This window comes from Gobio gobio (genome assembly GCF_949357685.1).
Source record: "Gobio gobio genome assembly, chromosome: 18".
NCBI lineage: Eukaryota > Metazoa > Chordata > Actinopteri > Cypriniformes > Gobionidae > Gobio > Gobio gobio.
In genome coordinates this window covers 16188935-16208061 of record NC_137111.1, presented here as the reverse complement: position 1 = coordinate 16208061, position 19127 = coordinate 16188935, and the positions used below count along the sequence as shown (strand labels likewise).

Below are 19127 nucleotides of genomic sequence, written 5' to 3'. Positions count from 1 at the left end.
CCATAGTGTAAATAGAATATATAACTATTTTTACTTAGTGTAAATAGCAGATCGCTAAGAAATGCTGCTATTTGTACTTAGTGTAAATAGCATCTATAGCTAAGAAAATATGCTATTTGCACTTAGTGCCAATTTTTTACCTTTTTGGCTTTTGCAGTTGTGCTACAATATTTTCACAGTACGCTGAATATACAGACAGTCAATAGGCCTACTATACAATATTCAGTATAATAAAATACTTGCAGTTTATACAGTATACATTTTATTCACCTTACTATACTGTATGTTGTGATTATGACTATACGTTTTACGTCATTTCAATATGTGTTTACTTTGTTACAATATATTTTTTGAGTTTTTTCTGTAACTCTGTAATATCTAGTGTTTTGGTTTTGTATCATGTTCATGTTTTATGTCACAGTCATATTTCCTGTTTTGCCATGTGCTTCCATTGTTTATCATGTTCTAGTCATGTGATCCTGCCATGTGCTCCCTTGTCAGGTGTTCTATGTTGTCATTGGTTCATCGTTTGATTGTTCACAGGTGTCCCTTGTCTAGTCATTAGTAGTCTGTGTATTTATGCTGCGTTCACGCCACCTCGTATTTACCATCTTGAGATGACAACAGGTCACGTTGTATTCGGAGCTGTTCACGGCCTCGAACTGGGGATTATCCGGTTCTATAGCCACAGTCGTCAAAATTAACCCGCGTGAAAGAATGCTATAATTTAATTGAAGTAAAATGGAATAAAATATAATTTCAGTACTAAGAAGAAGAAAAAAACACAATAGAAGTAACATTGAAGTGTTATTCAAATGCGTTATTATTACACTTTCATTTATTTAGGTTGTTGTTACAATAATAACCTAGATATCTAACGCTCCGCTGCATGTCTTTTGTTTATGTTCACATTACTTCTGCATGAAAAAAATATATTTACGTTTTACTGCTGGAAGCACTGCCATTTTTCTCTGATTCCGCATGAGGTGCAGCGGTCACATGGTACAAGTCAACGCTTTGTAAATTCCCAGCCTACAAGCTGTAATTACGAGCTCTACGAGGACATTAACAAATTTTACAAGCTAGAATCTCGTAATTACAGGAATTATGAGGTGGCATGAACGCACCTTTAGCCCTCATGTTTGCCTTGTGTCTTGGTCTAGCTTTGTTATAGGTAACCCGCTGTCGGTGAGTGTTCTGTGTTATATTCAAGTTGACTGCACTTGGGGTCTTGCTGGAAGGTCTAGTTTTCTGTAACGAAGAGTCCACTGATGGCTAGTGTTGAAGAACCCAAGTGCAGTTTATGATAAACATGAAAAGATACAAAAGAAGCAAAGACTCAACTCGACTATAACACAGAACACTCACCAACAGCGGGTTACATATGACAACGCAGAAATTCAATACAAAAAATGAATGACCCATGTCAGAGTAGCTTTATAGAATGCCTGTTCTTCATTTAGGAGCTTTCCTCTGCCCCCTGAGGGAGGACGTTGAATCCTTAAAGACAAAATACAGTTAGGGACCAGAGGCATACAGTCACTGTAATACATGGTAAAATTATTTACACTTTGCAGTCGGAGAAGCGCTTATACAATGTCCTACCTGTTGGTTTCTTGAAAAATCAAATAATGGCACTGTGTCCCGGCTGAGTTTTGGCTGTACTCGTTCACCAGCCTCTCTGTATGATAGCCTGTGGTTTATGACATGGTCTATGATAGTAGCTCTTATTTCATCAGTTACCCTAATTCTACCTTGCCCTTGTCCAGGCATTCCTCTCCCTTGCCCTTGTCCCACTCCTCTCCCTTGCCCATGTCCCACTCCTCTCCCTTGTCCTGGTACTCGTCTTCCTCTCCCTCATGCAGGCGACTTTCTTTGTGTTGCTCTATATTGTTCCTTTTTCCTACAAGAGCAGCCCAAATAGGCCCTCTTTTACTGTATACCATATGGTCATGTGATTGAAAGAACATCAACAGCTGAACAATTCCTAGAAAGGAATCAGCTGTGATTTATATATTTGCACAAATTCAATCAGCTGTTTATCCGTTCCAATGGAATAAAATACAGGGGATATATTGTGTTTCAATTCTCAATATAAACAGCTGTTTACCTTGACTTTAGCCTATAAGGTTAGGGTTTAGAACAAGGTGTTATCTGTTCTGACATACAGTGTTAAAGCATTGGCAAATTTGGCAGTAAAAATCCATTGTTTTGGTCTTGGTTGAGCTTGTGTGTAAAAGCATTTTAAATTTGTATTAACAATATGCATTTTGTGTAAAAGCAACAATAAATGTGTTAATTGTATAGCCTACACAGACAGATATTGTGCTAACTGTGTTAAGAGTATAGGAAATGTGTTAAAAGTATTGAAAAAATTGTCATATCGATTGTAAAAAAAACTGTAATGCAATACAGTGAATGACAGCCGCCTGCAGTCTCCCAGTGGCTTACATTATTGTCAGTTTAGTGTTGGTGATTGTATTGAATTTATAGCAAAACAAAAGATAACATCTATGCTTTCATGTCTGCTTTCATGTCTGAAAACATTATTTTTGTCTTGCATTTGATAATAAACTCAGACAAGCTGAGTACCAACTCATTTTCCGTCAGTTTATTTTCATTAATTGGAATGTGCACAAAGGTTTTTGGGTGATGTAAGGCCGTGAAGGAAACATCCAATGCATCCTACAAAACAGGCCGAATGAAGGATGCAAAACGAAAACCCTGCCTTCCAAGGATCCTTCAAATTGAGATTTGATGACGATTTGATGACGTGGCAGCCGAGATGTGCAGCCTTAGTAGGATGCAGCCTTCCTTTTGAGAAACACCCACAGACTACTAATGACTAGACAACCTGTGAACAATCAAACAATGAACCCATGACAATATAGAACACCTGACAAGGGAGCACATGGCAGGATCACATGACTAGAACATTACACATTAGGCTTGTTTGACTTCATACAGCGCTGCCCAGACTGATCAGCGGTTGACTTGAAGCAGTGCATTCCGGTTAGAAATGTCTGACTTGAGACAGCGCCGACGCCACGTGACTGTGACGTATGCCATCAAAGTGCCACGAAAACAAATTATTAAAAAAAATTTACTGTCTAATGAATGATCGATAGTGTTTATAATATTGACTCGCTGTGTGTATAATCGGAAAGCATTATTTGATTTTGAGCACAGATAATGTGATCAAATTCTCTGAATGTAGCTTGAAGATTTGTTTTTGTTTTTAAGGTTTAGAGAAAGTGGGTGATGGTTTTTGCAGCTGGATTACAGTAATGTATTTTTACAGCATGCAAGTGCTGAATATACAGACATTCAGTAATATTACATTTTTTTTCAAATGCTAACAAGTATTGTTCAATACTGAAACCACATTTTCAAAATGTTTCACACATTCAGTGACACAAATGTATACGGACCAAACTGTGAATAATTTTTCATTGCTTTCAGACAAAATGCATTAAATCACCACATTTTTCAAAATCCACAAACACTTTTGTCATTCATACTCCACAAACTGCAAAAAAACGTATATTTGCAGGATATATTTGCAGGATATTTTTCATATGCTAACACACTGCTTTCAAAACTGATAAAAGCACATTCAAATCAGAATGATGGCAAATTTCAAGCATTTCTGCAGAAATTATTTTGAAATATAGAAAATCTTAGCAGAAAATAAATTAATAATCATTCCAAGCTAATTGCAATTTCAGCTCAAAGCCAACCCAGGTGTCCTGCTTTAGTCCCATGACCATGTTTTAGTAAAAGGGATAGCTTGGAACTAATTTTGTTTGGAAATATGGATCACAGAAGACAGGTTGGTGGGGAAAGAGGAGTGATGCGAGGGAGAGTGTGTGGAGGGCATAGGAGAGGAAGACCAAGAGCGGTGATATCTGATGAAATAAGGGCCACAATTATTGACCATGTTTGTGATGTTGATGAGAACTTGTGGCCTAATGTAAGAGAGAGGGAGGACTAGAACCTTCACAGGACTTTACAATGAGTAAAGTACAATATACTTGCAGTGCATATGTATACAATTTATTCAACATAGTTGCGATTACTTTTTAATGTAATTGCAAAATTGGTTTCTGTCACTGCATGCTTTGCATGCTGTTTTCTCCATTTTTTTGATGTAGTGTCTAATGAATGATCTATAGTGTTTATATTTTGACTGGCTGTGTGTAAGATATGAAAGCATTATTTGATTTTGAGCAGAGATAAAATGGTTTTGAGGCAATTGTTTGATTTTGCCAGAAGAGTCAGATGTTCTTTGAATGTAGATTGAAGATTTGGTTTTGTGTTTAAGGTTTTGAGAAAGTGGGTGATGGTTTCGAAACAGAAAAACTTTAATAGGACTTCTTCCATGTTGTCAAGGAGATTCATAGATCTGTTTGTTTATGACTATTTTCTGCATCTTGCCCTGCCGAAGCACTGGATGAGAACAAAACTCCATGTTCTAGACTGAATAAATGATAAAGTCCCACTAATGTAATTTAAAAAGATCTATTTGTTTGAAAAAAAAACCCACAACAACATTGCACTTGTGGTTTTCTCAATTATAAGTATTAACTGGCACATATTGATAAAGAATTGACACTGTACCAAAAAGAGAGTACCTGTACCATGTCTAATTAAGTCTTGTAATTGAATTTATTTTGCATGTCTTGGCTCCTTTGTCAAACTATATTTCATTCTCTCTTGTTATTGTCAAGTTACAGTTATGGACTTTAAGTCCATAATTACTGTAAAGTGAATCTTAACCTAATTGTTCTCCATAAATGTCCAGGTTTGTCTTTGGACCATCAGTCTATGTCAGGTGCTTCCCGTGTGAGACTGTCTGAGAGAGAGGAAGAATGCCTGACCTGTTACCTCATGGCCTGTGATGCTGGCCTTTTATATCTGCAAGAGCTTGACAAGGTTTGTGTGTGAGTAGACTGTCAGTTCACACAGAATGTGTTTTTCTATGTAGTCATGCTGTTGCGGTGTGTCTCACTGCAAAAAAAGCTGCAGTCTGTAACTTTTTTGGGTTAAAAATGATCCAAAATACATTTTTTAAACAAGCACATCTCACAGCATATGTGTCCTCTTCACCAGACTGTTTGCACACCAAGTTCCAAAACAGCTAAAAGCGGTTCATCAGTCCATCATTTTGATTCGGACCCAGGCTTCTTCCTGCAGGCAGCTCTTCAGAGTGCATACCTATCGCTGCTGAGGAAAGGGTGAGCTTGCATGTTACTGATCTCAGACTCTTTACCCACAATTCTGTGCACTTTATATCAAGCACTCATGTTGCCATGTACACACAGTATTCACAGCACAGCTTTACTTAATCCATTTATGGACTCCACATGAATATATGACCGGAACTGTGTAAACACACCGCTGGAATTCTAGTGTCAGCATGACCAGTGTGTGGTGTGGATGTGCCAGTAATGTCCAGCAGGTGTCAGTGTTTTAACACAGGTGATTTTACATAGTGGCATACCAGCATACTACAACTCAAAAATAGTTGACAAATTAAATTAACAGATCATAAAATTGACATAAATATGAAATGTTGTTATTTTTTCAGTTCAGGATAGAAAACAAAATAGCAAGTCTCAACATGTGCACATATAGCCTATAATAAATCATATATGTGCAGTATAACCTATAAATAAAGTGGACAGAGGTAGATTTCTACATAGCGCTCTTTACTCATCTCAGTTGCACTTCTCTCTTCACAACAATTCAGTGCACAGAACACAGAAATTTTAATTACTTTAAATGGAGTTATAAATACAGTCTATATTTCTCAAACTGCATCAAAACACATGGGAAATGCCAATAGTAAAATCAATACAAATTCACAGTAATGAAATATAATGTAAAACATTACCCACATTTTTGGACTTTAGTCTTTTATGTAACTGTTGCGAAGCATTCAGCATTTCAGTTTTGGTGCTGTTGCTTAAGTTCTTGAGCCTTTGGAGGTTGGGAAACAGCTGTTTCCTATAATGCAATGTGCATGACTTGACCATCCATTTAATAATCGACAAATGAACCTGTTGTAACATCACCTGTGAATTTTTAAATATCATTCTCCTTTTTTTTCCCTGTGCTGGCATTATTCCAATCTTCAGTGTCACATGATCCTTTAGAAATCATTCTAATATATATATATATATATATATATATATATATATATGTGTGTGTCTGTGTGTGTGTGTGTGTGTGTTTATATACACCAATCTGGCATAACATTACGACCACTTAAAAAAATATATATATATATATATATTTTTTTTTTTACATTTATTCAACCAGGAAAAGTAAGTCCCATTGAGTTACAGTAACTCTTCTCCCAGGGAGTCCTGGCCAAGACTAGTGGCCAAAAGTTACAAAAAAAATTAATAAATACATAAATGACAGGACAAAGATACTACTAGAACACAAACAAGACATTATACTTAATGTAAGCAAATGCAGACATACAATTTAAAAGGCACCTAGTTAAAAGCTATTCCACTGTTCAGTCAGAGTTGACTTTAAAAGGTTTTTTATTCATAGATGGAAGTGATTCTAGATTTAAGGCGTTTGAAGTTCATTCCAGACGTTTGGTGCATATGACGAGAAAACGTTTTTACCAAGTTCTGTACTTGTTGATAGTATTTTTTTGACGACCTTGTCCTGTAAACACTATTTTGGTAAGTAAGCAAATTTTAAATGTAGAGGGGTAATTTACCCATTAGTGCTTTAGCCACGAAAATCAGTAAAATTAATTTACTTCTAAGGGAGAGGGAAGACCATTGTACAGTTTCATACAGAGTGCAGTGGTGAGTCCTAGCTGCTGCAGCTGTAATGAAACGCAAGGCTGAGTAGTATAGTACATCTAGTTTTTTTTTTAATATAAAAACTAAATAGATTGCATATAAATTAGGTCACCATAATCCAAAACTGATAAGAATATGCTCTGCACCAACCTTTTCCTTGCTGAATAAGGAAAGCACTTCTTTAATCTAAAATAAAAAACTACCTTGGGTCTGAGTTTGTTTTTTTGTTTTTTTTAAAGGCTCTCAATATGAACCCCAAAAGACAATTTATCATCCAACCAAATACATAGGTATTTGTAGGAATCACTCTCTCTATAGGAGTACTACTTTGTGTTGAAAAAGTAAAATCCATAAGGAATGTGAACGTGTAAAAACCATTAATTATTATTATTATTTTTTTTTTTTGTTGCATTTAATACCAACTTTAATCCTACCAGAGATTTTTGTATCTGACTAAAGGCAGACTGTAAATGATAAATTGCTTCCTTCAGTAACATAGCAGAGGTGTACAAATAATATAATCTGCGTACAAATTAGCCTTTGTTTGATTCAGATCCACACCAAAATTATTTATAAATAGAAAATAAAATAGGACCCAAAACTGATCCTTGGGGTACACCCATTTTTTACTTTTAGCAAGGATGAGGTACAGTTATCTAATGCCACACACTGAGTTCTACCACTCAGGTAATTAGAAAACCAATTTAGCACAGTGCTACTAAAACCTATGTTTTGCAATCTTTGCAGAAGAAGATGATGGTCTACAGTGTTGAATGCTTTAGATAAGTCAATGAATAAAGCAGCACAAGACTTTTTATCATCTAAAGCATTAACAATATCATTTGTAACAGAGGTTCAGGCCGTAATTGTACTGTGTCCTTGCCGGAAACCAGACTGAGTGGGACTTAAAATACAGTTGTCTGCTAAAACATTTTTTAGTTACTCATTTATAAGAGACTCAAACAGTTTAGCCAAGACAGATAGTCTGTAGATTGGCCGATAATTGTCCTAGGCCACGGGTCTCCACTTTTAAATAGTGGGAGGACAAAGGCAGATTTACATGACTCAGGGAAAGAACCACTGTATAGACTAAGAAAAAAAATGGAGGAGATAGGATCAGCAATCAAATTTGCTGCAGTTTTGAGGAAATATGGCTCAATCTGTTCTGGGCCAGCAGACTTTTTACAGTCCAGGCCTAACAGTGCCTTTCGTACTTCAGAGCCAGATATAGAAGTAAAGTTACAATTATTCAAACTTACATTAGGCAAGTTTGTGATAGAGCTTACATTATCTGTGGGGTTGGCTTGTTTGTTGAAAGTATCTACTATATTTTGTTTACCCCTTACTTCACCATGGCTTGCTATTATAACTTCAGGGATAGCGGGGGTGGCACGTCACCCAAAGAACATTTAATTGCTTTCCAAAATGTTTGGGGTCATTAAGGTTTTCATTTATTAAATTCAGATAATGTTCACTTTTAGTACTTTTTATTAAGCATGTGTTTCTTAGTACCCTATAATTTACCAAACATGTATCATTATTATTTCTTTTTGCTTTGATCCATGCTTCATTCCATTCTCTAATAGCTGTTGCAATACAATAGAGTCATTAAACCAGGGATTATCTCTGCATGTTTGTCAACTATGGCTAAAAAGGTCTTTTTAAAATAATTCCAGGCCAGCTCAACATCATCCATATCACAAACTAAGTTTAAATCACTCTGATGGATTTCACGAAGGAAAGCTTGATCATTAAAACGTTTCTAATTTCGTTTACAAATAAACCGTGGCTTGGTTTTAGTTAATTTGCAATTTCTAACACAGATAACAATACAATGATCACTGACATCATTACAGAAAACTCCAGTAGCACACACCACTTATAGGTGAAGTGAATAACACTGATTATTTCTTTATCACAGCACTTGTTAGTGGGTGGTATATTATATATTAGGCAGCAAGTGTACATTTTGTCCTCAAAGTTGATGTGTTAGAAGCAGGAAAAAGTGGGCAAGTGTAAGGATTTGAGCGAGTTTGAAAAGGGCCAAATTGTGATGGCTAGACGAATGGGTCAGAGCATCTCCAAATGTTCTGATAGAAAGGTGTCAGAATACAATTGTTGTGCATGGGGCTGCATAGCTGCAGACCAGTCAGGGTGTCCATCCTGATCCCTGTCCACTGCCGAAAGTGCCAACAGTGGGACGTGAGCATCAGAACTGGACCACGGAACATTAAAAGAAGGTGGCCTGGTCTGATGAATCAAGTTTTCTTTTACATCACGTGGATGGCCGGGTACACTTACCTGGGAAACACATGGCACCAGGATTCACTATGGGAAGAAGGCAAGCAAGTGGAGGCAGTATGAGCCTTTGGGCAATGTTCTGATGGGTAACCTTAGGTCCTGCCATCCATGTGGATGTTACTTTGACACATACCACCTACCTAAGCATTGTTGCAGACCATGTACACCCTTTCATGGAAACAGTATTTTCTGGTGTCTGTGGCCTCTTTCAGCAGGATAATGCATCCTGCAACAAAAATGGTTCAGGAATGGTTTGAGGAGCACAACAAGTTTGAGGTGTTGACTCAGATCTCAATCCAATCTCACATCTGTGGGATGTGCTGAACAAACATGTCCGATCCATGGAGGCCCCGCCTCACAACTAACAGGACTTAAATGATCTGCTGCTAACATCTTGGCACCAGATACCACAGCACACTTTCAGGGGTCTGGTGGAATTCATGCCTCGACTAACACAATAATAGGAAGGTGGTCATAATGTCATGCCTGATCGGTGTGTATATATAATATATACAGTATATAAATCTAATAATATATATACACACATATATTATATAAACACATTTTTATTTTAGATGCATTTAATCACGATTGTACTTCTGTCTTTCTAATGTATAACTGACACACAGTCACATGTAGTTGTGACATAATATCCAGCAGTCTTATCTTCTCCTTATGTTATATCTTTCATCATCTTATTTTTCAATCATGTGGTCCTCCTACAATCACTTCTGCCTGTGTGTGTTAGTCACTTGGCTCAGGGTACACACCAGCTGCGGCGGGTCATGAGGGCCATGGAGAGTCGGGGGTCTCAGAGTTTTCGTAAGGTGAGATCTGGGTAAACTTGATTTCTGATGCTCACATACGCACACCAGTTGTCAGTGGTTATTTTCTTTTTTGTGTTGTGTTGTTTAGACAGTAGCGTGCAGGCTTGCAGAAGTGTTGCTGGGTTCAGTGTGTGAGGACGCGTACTGGGATCCACTGTCTCCTCCACCACCCGGCTGGCTGAAGAAAGAAGGAGTCACACAGCCCAAAGATGCCATCTACCCCTCGTCCAGACCACCACAGCGCTACAACACTGAGGGGTCAGACTCTCTTTCCTTTCACATTCTCTATCTGATATTTTACTCACTTTTTCATGTAGAAAGCAATATTTAAAGCATAATCAGAAAATAAAAGCAGAGCAAAATAAAACTAGATGAGTAAAGTTTGATGACAATCTTTGATGTTGCTTTGACAAAGCCCTGTCTGAAATTTTAAATAAATTGTAAAAGCTTGAAGTGTACGTTTTGACTCCGAGAAGTCAAAGACAGTCAGACAGACCAATAAAAACTAATCAAAATGATATACTACTTCATATTAGACTACTCCCATTAGACCCCTAAGAAACCACATGAAAAGCATTCAAAAAATACTACGGTCACATACGCACTGTTACAGGAGTGACAACCGCATTTAAATATTGTAGTGAATGCCCTAAGTTTACTTTCCGTGAATTTCGAAATAGCGATGATTGACATTGTGGTAACCATAGCAGTGTTCTGGAGTCTTGCTATTATCTGCTATTTTTGACCAAAATAATTTTACAGCGACCAAAGAATCATTATGTTTGGCAAATTTAACTAAGCCATAGTAAACAGAGGCATTATGTTTATGTTTGGAAGGCTGCTTTGCAGAGCGCTCTCTTGAAGCGGTGCCACTACCCATTTATAATAAGCTTTTTTGGCCTTGCTATTTGGGCTTGGCTCTTAAAGCGACCTTGTTTATGGCATTATTAAAGTGGGCAGGTGCGGGTCACAATGTTTATTTCAATGTAAAGCAGTTGGATTTAACAGAACAGAAGAAATTTGTATTGAACTGAAGAAATGAACAGGAGAAGATTTCCATGTCAAAGAAGGTGGAGCCGAAGAGCAATAACTAGTTGGCATGGTGGTGGTTCAAAGGTGTTTACCAGCCAGTAGTTACCACTTTTCCAGAAAGTTTGTTAATGTGGTCTTAAGTGTCCTCTGCTGGGAGTTGCTAGCCTCTTCTTAGGTTTTGTTAAATTCTTTAGCTTATTTTAATATAGTATTGATAAAATGTTATCATGCTTGTATATATTTTAACATATTGTTAGCATGTTTCTAGAATATTTAAGCACGTTGCTAGCATGTTTTACCATGTTGCTTGCATGTTTTAGCATATTGATAGCATGGTTTAGCACTTTTTTAGCATTTTGAACATGCTTCTGGCATGCTTTCATGTTATTGACATGTTTTAATTTTGCTAAGATGTTTCTAGCATGTTGTAGTACATTGCAAAATGATTTAGGATTTGAGAGCGTGTTTCTATCCTGTTTAACATATTGCTAAAATGATTTCGTTTAGGAAAACCATAAGTCAGATCAGTTAGAAAATATATAATGCTAGCATGTTTTTATCATGAATTACATTTATTAATTTAGTAGACGCTTTTATCCAAAGCGACTTAAAACTGAGGAATACAGGAAGCGATCCGTCATGAAGAGGCGAATAATCACAAAAAGTGCCTGAAATACTAAGTTTTGGACATTGCTTAGAGTAGCATTAGCTAGAATAGGGAGGGAATAGAGGGAACCTGTTCAATCTTCACATCATTGTGTCACTTGTGCACATCAAAAAATTTGCTTCTCATTTCTTTGAACAAGTTGCAAATGCTTTGTACATCCATGCAAGTGATTATGTACAATTCTCTGCTGTTTATACACTCACCTAAAGGATTATTAGGAACACAATACTAATACTGTGTTTGACCCCCTATCGCCTTCAGAACTGCCTTAATTCTACGTGGCATTGATTCAACAAGGTGCTGAAAGCATTCTTTTGAAATATTGGCCCATATTGATTGGATAGCATCTTGCAGTTGATGGAGATTTGTGGGATGCACATCCAGGGCACGAAGCTCCCGTTCCACCACATCCCAAATATGCTCTATTGGGTTGAGATCTGGTGACTGTGGGGGCCATTTTAGTACAGGGAACTCATTGTCATGTTCAAGAAACCAATTTGAAATGATTTGAGCTTTGTGACATGGTGCATAATCCTGCTGGAAGTAGCCATCAGAGGATGGGTACATGGTGGTCATAAAGGGATGGACATGGTCAGAAACAATGCTCAGGTAGGCCGTGGCATTTAAACGATGCCCAATTGGCACTAAGGGGCCTAAAGTGTGCCAAGAAAACATCCCCCACACCATTACACCACCACCACCAGCCTGCACAGTGGTAACAAGGCATGATGGATCCATGTTCTCGTTCTGTTTACGCCAAATTCTGACTCTACCATCTGAATGTCTCAACAGAAATCGAGACTCATCAGACCAGGCAACATTTTTCCAGTCTTCAACTGTCCAATTTTGGTGAGCTTGTGCAAATTGTAGCCTCTTTTTCCTATTTGTAGTGGAGATGAGTGGTACCCGGTGGGGTCTTCTGCTGTTGTAGCCCATCCGCCTCAAGGTTGTGCGTGTTGTGGCTTCACAAATGCTTTGCTGCATACCTCGGTTGGAATGAATGGTTATTTCAGTCAAAGTTGCTCTTCTATCAGCTTGAATCAGTCGGCCCATTCTCCTCTGACCTCGAGCATCAACAAGGCATTTTCGCCCACAGGACTGCCGCATACTGGATGTTTTTCCCTTTTCACACCATTCTTTGTAAACCCTAGAAATGGTTGTGCGTGAAAATCCCAGTAACTGAGCAGATTGTGAAATACTCAGACCGGCCCGTCTGGCACCAACAACCATGCCACACTCAAAATTGCTTAAATCACCTTTCTTTCCCATTCTGACATTCAGTTTGGAGTTCAGGAGATTGTCTTGACCAGGACCACACCCCTAAATGCATTGAAGCAACTGTCATGTGATTGGTTGATTAGATAATTACATTAATGAGAAATTGAACAAGTGTTCCTAATAATCCTTTAGGTGAGTATACATTATCAATTGCTTATGTCATGTTGATCAAAATGCATTATAATGGGTCTCCGTTGAATAATCTCACCCCCACAACATTTAGGCATTAGTTCATAGCATAAGTCTTTACATGCAAAATGGTTGACAAGTTGTCAGGCATATTTCTATACATTTCCATTAGACATTCACATTTCTACTTTTGTTTTTGTTTTTTTGTTTTTTTTCTTTGTGTTATGCAGTGCTGTCTTTTCCTTGCTATATCGCAATGACATGGTCTGTCAACAAATTACAGTACAAACGTAACAAAGCATACAAAGCGGTACAAAGCGTAAATGTGAATCTTGTCCAGTCTCTTGCAATCAAACTCCCACATACACTAAGGTGTAACCTACAATTTACAATAATTGTCATCAAAACTTAAGCCATAGTTTACATCAGAACATTCCTCCAGAGTACAGTTACATTGACAACATGACTAAGCAATTTGACTGTCTTATCCGTACACAATGACACAAGGACTTGTCATTCTGATGCCACTGACATGTTCATTGACACAGATATTTACTTTTGAGAGATGAACTAAGGATTTTGAGTAAGAGACTTGCTTTTTCAGGTAATCCATGGTGTTTTGCTATTTGTACGAATTGTTTTGAGAAATGCACTTACTGTTTTGCAAATGTCGAGGATGATTCGAGAAATGTACCAAATCGACTGATAAAAACTAACATGTTTCTGGCATGTTTCTAGCATGTTTTGGAACATTGCTTTTAGCACATTGCTGCCCTGTCCTAACCATAAGTCAGATCAGTTAGAAAAGATATAGCAGACAGAGTCACATTGAAGGTCTGTTTGTGGGTCATAGCTTTGTCAAGCCAGAATAAGTGTTATTTTTTTAGCAGTTTTATGTACAGTAAACATCACTTGATCATTAAATTGTATAGTGCCATTTGACAATATTGATCGGTCACTAGAGTCAGAGAGCAATGAACAAGTAGATGAGCTGAGGACAGTGCTGGGGTTTGTTTGCCTGCTTTAATATTCAGGACACGGCGGAATGCTGTGTTGTGAATAAAACATACTGTAACTGTACCTGTGAGTCTGCAGATGCCAGGCAGAGAAAGGAAAAATACTAGAGAGGTGAAAAGAGATGGAGAGCCTTTTGAGAATATGTCTGAAGAACAGAAATTAGAACCGATAAAAGGAATATTCCAGTTTAGCATTCCTGGTACAGCTCAGTAACATGCTATGATGGGATTCCAGATAGAATGGAGGAAAGTAGGATGAATGGGGAAAAAAACAGAAGAGAGAAAACTGACTGTGAGGAAAGAGTAAATTGTTCAGAATACCAATAAAGCATGTTAAAAATGGACAGCTACGAGGATGGCAGTAAGTCCAGAGAGCTCAGTTACAGACTGACATATGTAACTAGAGACTGACACACACACAATTGTGACGTGTTTTTTCCTTTTCCTGTTGCCACCCTGTAGAGCTTTCTGTCCACAGGACGTGGTTGAAGAGGCGGTGCTGGTGCTCCTCATCACAGAATCAATGGTGAGACAGTCTTTCTCACATTCATCCTTTCTTCCTTAACATGCTGTGTTGTGACGTCTCTTCTCCTTAGCTGCATCTTAAGAACTATTGCATGATGACAGGAATATTTCCCTGAATTTTTTTTATATATTAATAATATCATTTTAATCTTAATATAATTTTCCTATCGAATCACCCTCATCTTGTTCCAAAACCATATGCTGTTATTTTTTTAGGTATTTCTTATGCTCCTCTTTTCCATACAAAGTTTAGAGTGACCTCTAAATTGTCCTCTCTAGGCGAATAAACTTGGATACCCCTGAATATACTTTATTTGGCATGCAAAAAGTTTATTTGCATAGCATATTTCACAATATTTATTGTTTTAAAGCAGCTTTACATTAAATGCTTGTTTCAATGTTACAATATAGGAAGTATTCTGTTCAGCCAGAGATGAGTATATTTAAAGTAATGTCCATATGACAGTAATAAACAGCTATAATATAGTGCATTATGTGGTTAGTTAACTTCATGTAGTTAGTTAAGCTAACACAACAAATGTGTTATGCAGCAATTACAGCTTGTACTCGTAATGATTACAATATAAGGATAATTTATGCGATATGAGAAGCATAATGTGAATGCTTGGCTAAAGAGATGCGTCGTTAATCTGATTTAAACAGAGAGTGTGTCTAAGCCACAGACATTATCATAAAGGAAGGGTATTTTAGAGTTTATGAGCCAAATGCAAAGCAGTTTGCAACACATGTAAATAAATCGATTGGCTGTCTGCTAATATTTTGCATCTGTCTTATGACACATTTAGGGGTCAGCAAGATTTTTTAAAAAGAAATGATTGGTTTTATTCACCAATGATGCAATAAACTGTTCATAAGTGATAGTAAAGACTTATAATTTTAAGTAATATTTCTATCTTTTTAACTTTCTATTCATCAAAGAATCCTGAAAAAGTGTTTTACGGTTTCCAAAACATAGGAAGCAGCACGACAACATTGATATTAATAAGAAATATTTAGTGAGCAATATATCAGCATCCTAGAATGATTTCTGAAGGATCATGAGACAATGAAGACTGAGTAATGATGGTGAAAATTCAGCTTTGCCATCACACAAATAAATGACCTTTTAGAATATATTAAAATAGAAAATAGTTAATTTAAATTGTAATAATGTTTCACAATTTTATAGTTTTTACTGTATTTTTGATCAAACAAATGCAACCTTGGTGAGCATTAGACACTTTAAAAAAAATAATAACCCTGAACCCAAAACATTTGAATGGTTGTGTTTTTTCTAGCAGATATTAAGAAAATGTTGAGACATCATTGATTAATTAATTTCAGTCCACATCAGTGGTTTCTGACTGTGGTAAAACTTTGCATTTTTTGACATCAAGGGCTTCAATGTAATCCAACTACGGAAATTTTGCGATGCTTTATTATGATGGTCCACTTTAGATATTCTACTACTAACTATAAGAAACTTTGCAACTACATGTCAACTAACTCTCATTAGAGTTTTAGTAGAATGTTAGTTTTCCAATTGTTTTATATTTATATACTTTTATATTCCACTGGTACATAACACCATTCCAGCCTTGAGTGCGAGTAAATATTGACAGGATTTTTTGGTATTTTATGGTGAACTATCCCTTTGACACAGGGCTTCCTAACTCTTAAATCCACAATATGTAATTTTTCGCCGCTAGAGGTCACTTATTCAAAACAAAGGCATAGCGCTGTTTTATCATATTATATACATTTCAGTGTGTTGAAAGTTATGTTATAATGCTACTCTGTGCGTTCGCTCGGCGTCTACTATGAGACACTTGTTGCACACTGCAGTAAGCTAGATCGATATTAGGCATGGTAAAACATGGTACTCGCGGTAAATCAAGAAAACGAGATTTAAACACTAACGACTAACGTGTTGACCTAAATAACAATGATTCGTTTTCTGTTAATTAATGTATTCAAACAGTTGCTCACCTGTCTAATAAAACACATAATATATTAAAGCGTCTTTGGTGTTTCTATGGTTTCTACAAAATATAACCAGAAATTGAGGGTAACGTGGGTATGATGTCATTGATAGGCGATGCATGGACACGGTCCATGTCCTGGTTAAAATTACTTATTTCTCTGGATTTAAACATTCTTAGAAACATTTGGAATAATGTAAGTACACAGGTCAACAAAATATATAACACTGTTCTAGTGGTTTTTGATTGTTTTAATCCAAAAATCGTACATATTGTGCCTTTAAGGCAATTTGTGTTTGATCATCGATGAATCGATGTATTTGGCAACCAATTCAGTTCTTGAGCACTTTACTAATGAGCTGATGAGTTGAATCAGATAAGAGAATCATCTAAATTGTGCAGTGCTGGAGGTTCTCATGGACTAGGATGTAGAGACAGCTTTAACAAAACTCCTGATCATCTCTCTGTTGTCCCCTATAGGCCAGTGGCGAGGCAGTGATCAGCCGCACCCCGGAGCACCGGGAGGCGAGGGAGAGCAGTATGCAGGACGCCTCCTCAGTCTATGACCTGCTGAGCATCGGCATGGCCAGGAGGGGGCAGTACTCCATGCTGTCTGAGGTAAGATGTGTCTGCACAGATCAGAATCGACCCCATGCTTTGCAAACAGGAGTAAGGAAGTGACCTGCATTTTGTTATATAGTAGCTTCTTTCACCTTCTTTGTCGTCTCTTTCAATCTTTCAATCTCTCTTTCTCTCTCAATCTCTCCTAGTTATATGGCTGATTTTTTTTCCCCTTCTTCCTCCGTCCTGTCCTTTCAGTAGTTGAGCCATTGTGTGATGGTGAGCGTTTACTCAAAGACGTTCTCAGGTGAATCTGAATCTAAGCTCAGTGTTTTTAGTGGGTTAATTTAAACTGAAACCATGTCATTTCACTGATAACCCTCATCACACTGCCATTTCTCGGTATTATCAACACATGCCTGCGTATGTATCGAATGTAAATCCCTTTTTCATCAATTTTATGCCCACTTTCCCATGCATGTGCCATGATGTCATGTGTATAGGATACACACAATCCCCTATCGGTGCTGAAAACAACAAGATCCTTCCTAGAAATACTGAGTTATGCTGAGCAATGTCAACCGCATTATCATTTAGCTCTATTTCTTCTCTAGTGTTACTTGGAAGGCTTATCCCCTGAATCAAAGTTTCTTTCTGACTGTGATGTGTTGTGTGATTGTTTGTCATCAGTGTTTGGAGCGGGCCATGAAGTTCTCCTATAATGAGTTTCATCTTTGGTACCAACTTGGCTTGTCTTTGATGGCAAGCGGGAAGGTGAGATTCATATCCTATTGGCATCATCAATGTTTTATTCATTTATTAGTCATTTGTTGTTGCTAGAATTGACCATATTTTAGTTTCAACTAAATAAATTAGTTATAGTACCCAAAAGAAATAAAATACAGAAGGTTTTATCCAAATTAAAAGCACAATATGTAAGATTTTTTGATTAAAATATCCAAACCACTAGAACAATGTTATATATTTTGTTAACTTGTGTACTTACGTTATCCCAAATGTTTCCAAGAATGTTTAAATCCAGAGAAATAAGCCATTTTAACCTGGACACGGACCATGTCGTATCAGTAAGATCATACCCGCGTTACCTTTGATTTCTGGTTTTATTTTGTAGAAACCATGGAAACACCGAAGACGCTTTAATATATTATAAACTATATAGCCAAAAGTATTGGGACACTCCTCCAAATCATTGAATTCAGGTGTTCCAATCACTTTCATGACCACAGGTGTATAAAATCTAGGCATGCAGACTGCTTCTACAAACATTTGTAAAAGAATGATTCGCTCTCAGGAGCTCAGGGAATTCAATTGTGGTACCGTGATAGGTTGCCACCTGTGCAATAAGTCCATTCGTGAAATGTCCTCACTACTAAATATTCCACGGTCAACTATTAGTGGTATTATAACAAAGTGTAAGCAATTGGGAACAACAGCAACTCAGTTCCAAAGTGATAGGCCATGTAAAATCACAGAGCGGGGTCAGCGCATGCTGAGGAGCACAGTGCGCAGAAGTTGCCAACTTTCCGCAGAGTCAATAGCTACAGACCTCCAAACTTCATGTGGCCTTATCTCAAGGTCATTATCTCAAGATTATCTCAAGAACAGTGCTTAGAGAGCTTCATGGAATGGGTTTCCCCAGCCGAGCAGCTGCAGCCAAGCTTTACATCACCAAGTGCAATGCAAAGCGTCGGATGCAGTGGTGTAAAGCATGCCGCCACTGAACTCTAGAGCAGTGGAGACGTGGTCTCTGGAGTGACGAATCACGCTTCTCTGTCTAGATATTCGATGGACGAGTCTGGGTTTGGCGGTTGCCAGGAGAGCAGTACTTGCCAGACTGCATTGTGCCAACTGTAAAGTTTGGTGGAGGGTGGATTATGGTGTGGGGTTGTTTTTCAGGGGTTGGGCTTGGCCCCTTAGTTTCAGTGAAAGGAACTCTTAATGCTTCAGCATACCAAGAC

General features: G+C 37.5%; 1 protein-coding gene across 1 annotated transcript in view; it reads left to right on the top strand.

Annotated features, from left to right (window-relative positions):
• Positions 1-19127, top strand: part of ttc7a (tetratricopeptide repeat domain 7A) — an 82924-nt gene that overhangs the window by 23118 nt on the left and 40679 nt on the right. The window contains exons 5-11 of the mRNA XM_079842788.1: positions 4805-4935; positions 5113-5237; positions 9880-9958; positions 10047-10216; positions 14543-14606; positions 17068-17205; positions 17839-17922. Of these exons, the coding sequence (XP_079698914.1) occupies positions 4805-4935; positions 5113-5237; positions 9880-9958; positions 10047-10216; positions 14543-14606; positions 17068-17205; positions 17839-17922 (791 nt within the window). The remainder of the gene's footprint in view (positions 1-4804; positions 4936-5112; positions 5238-9879; positions 9959-10046; positions 10217-14542; positions 14607-17067; positions 17206-17838; positions 17923-19127) is intronic.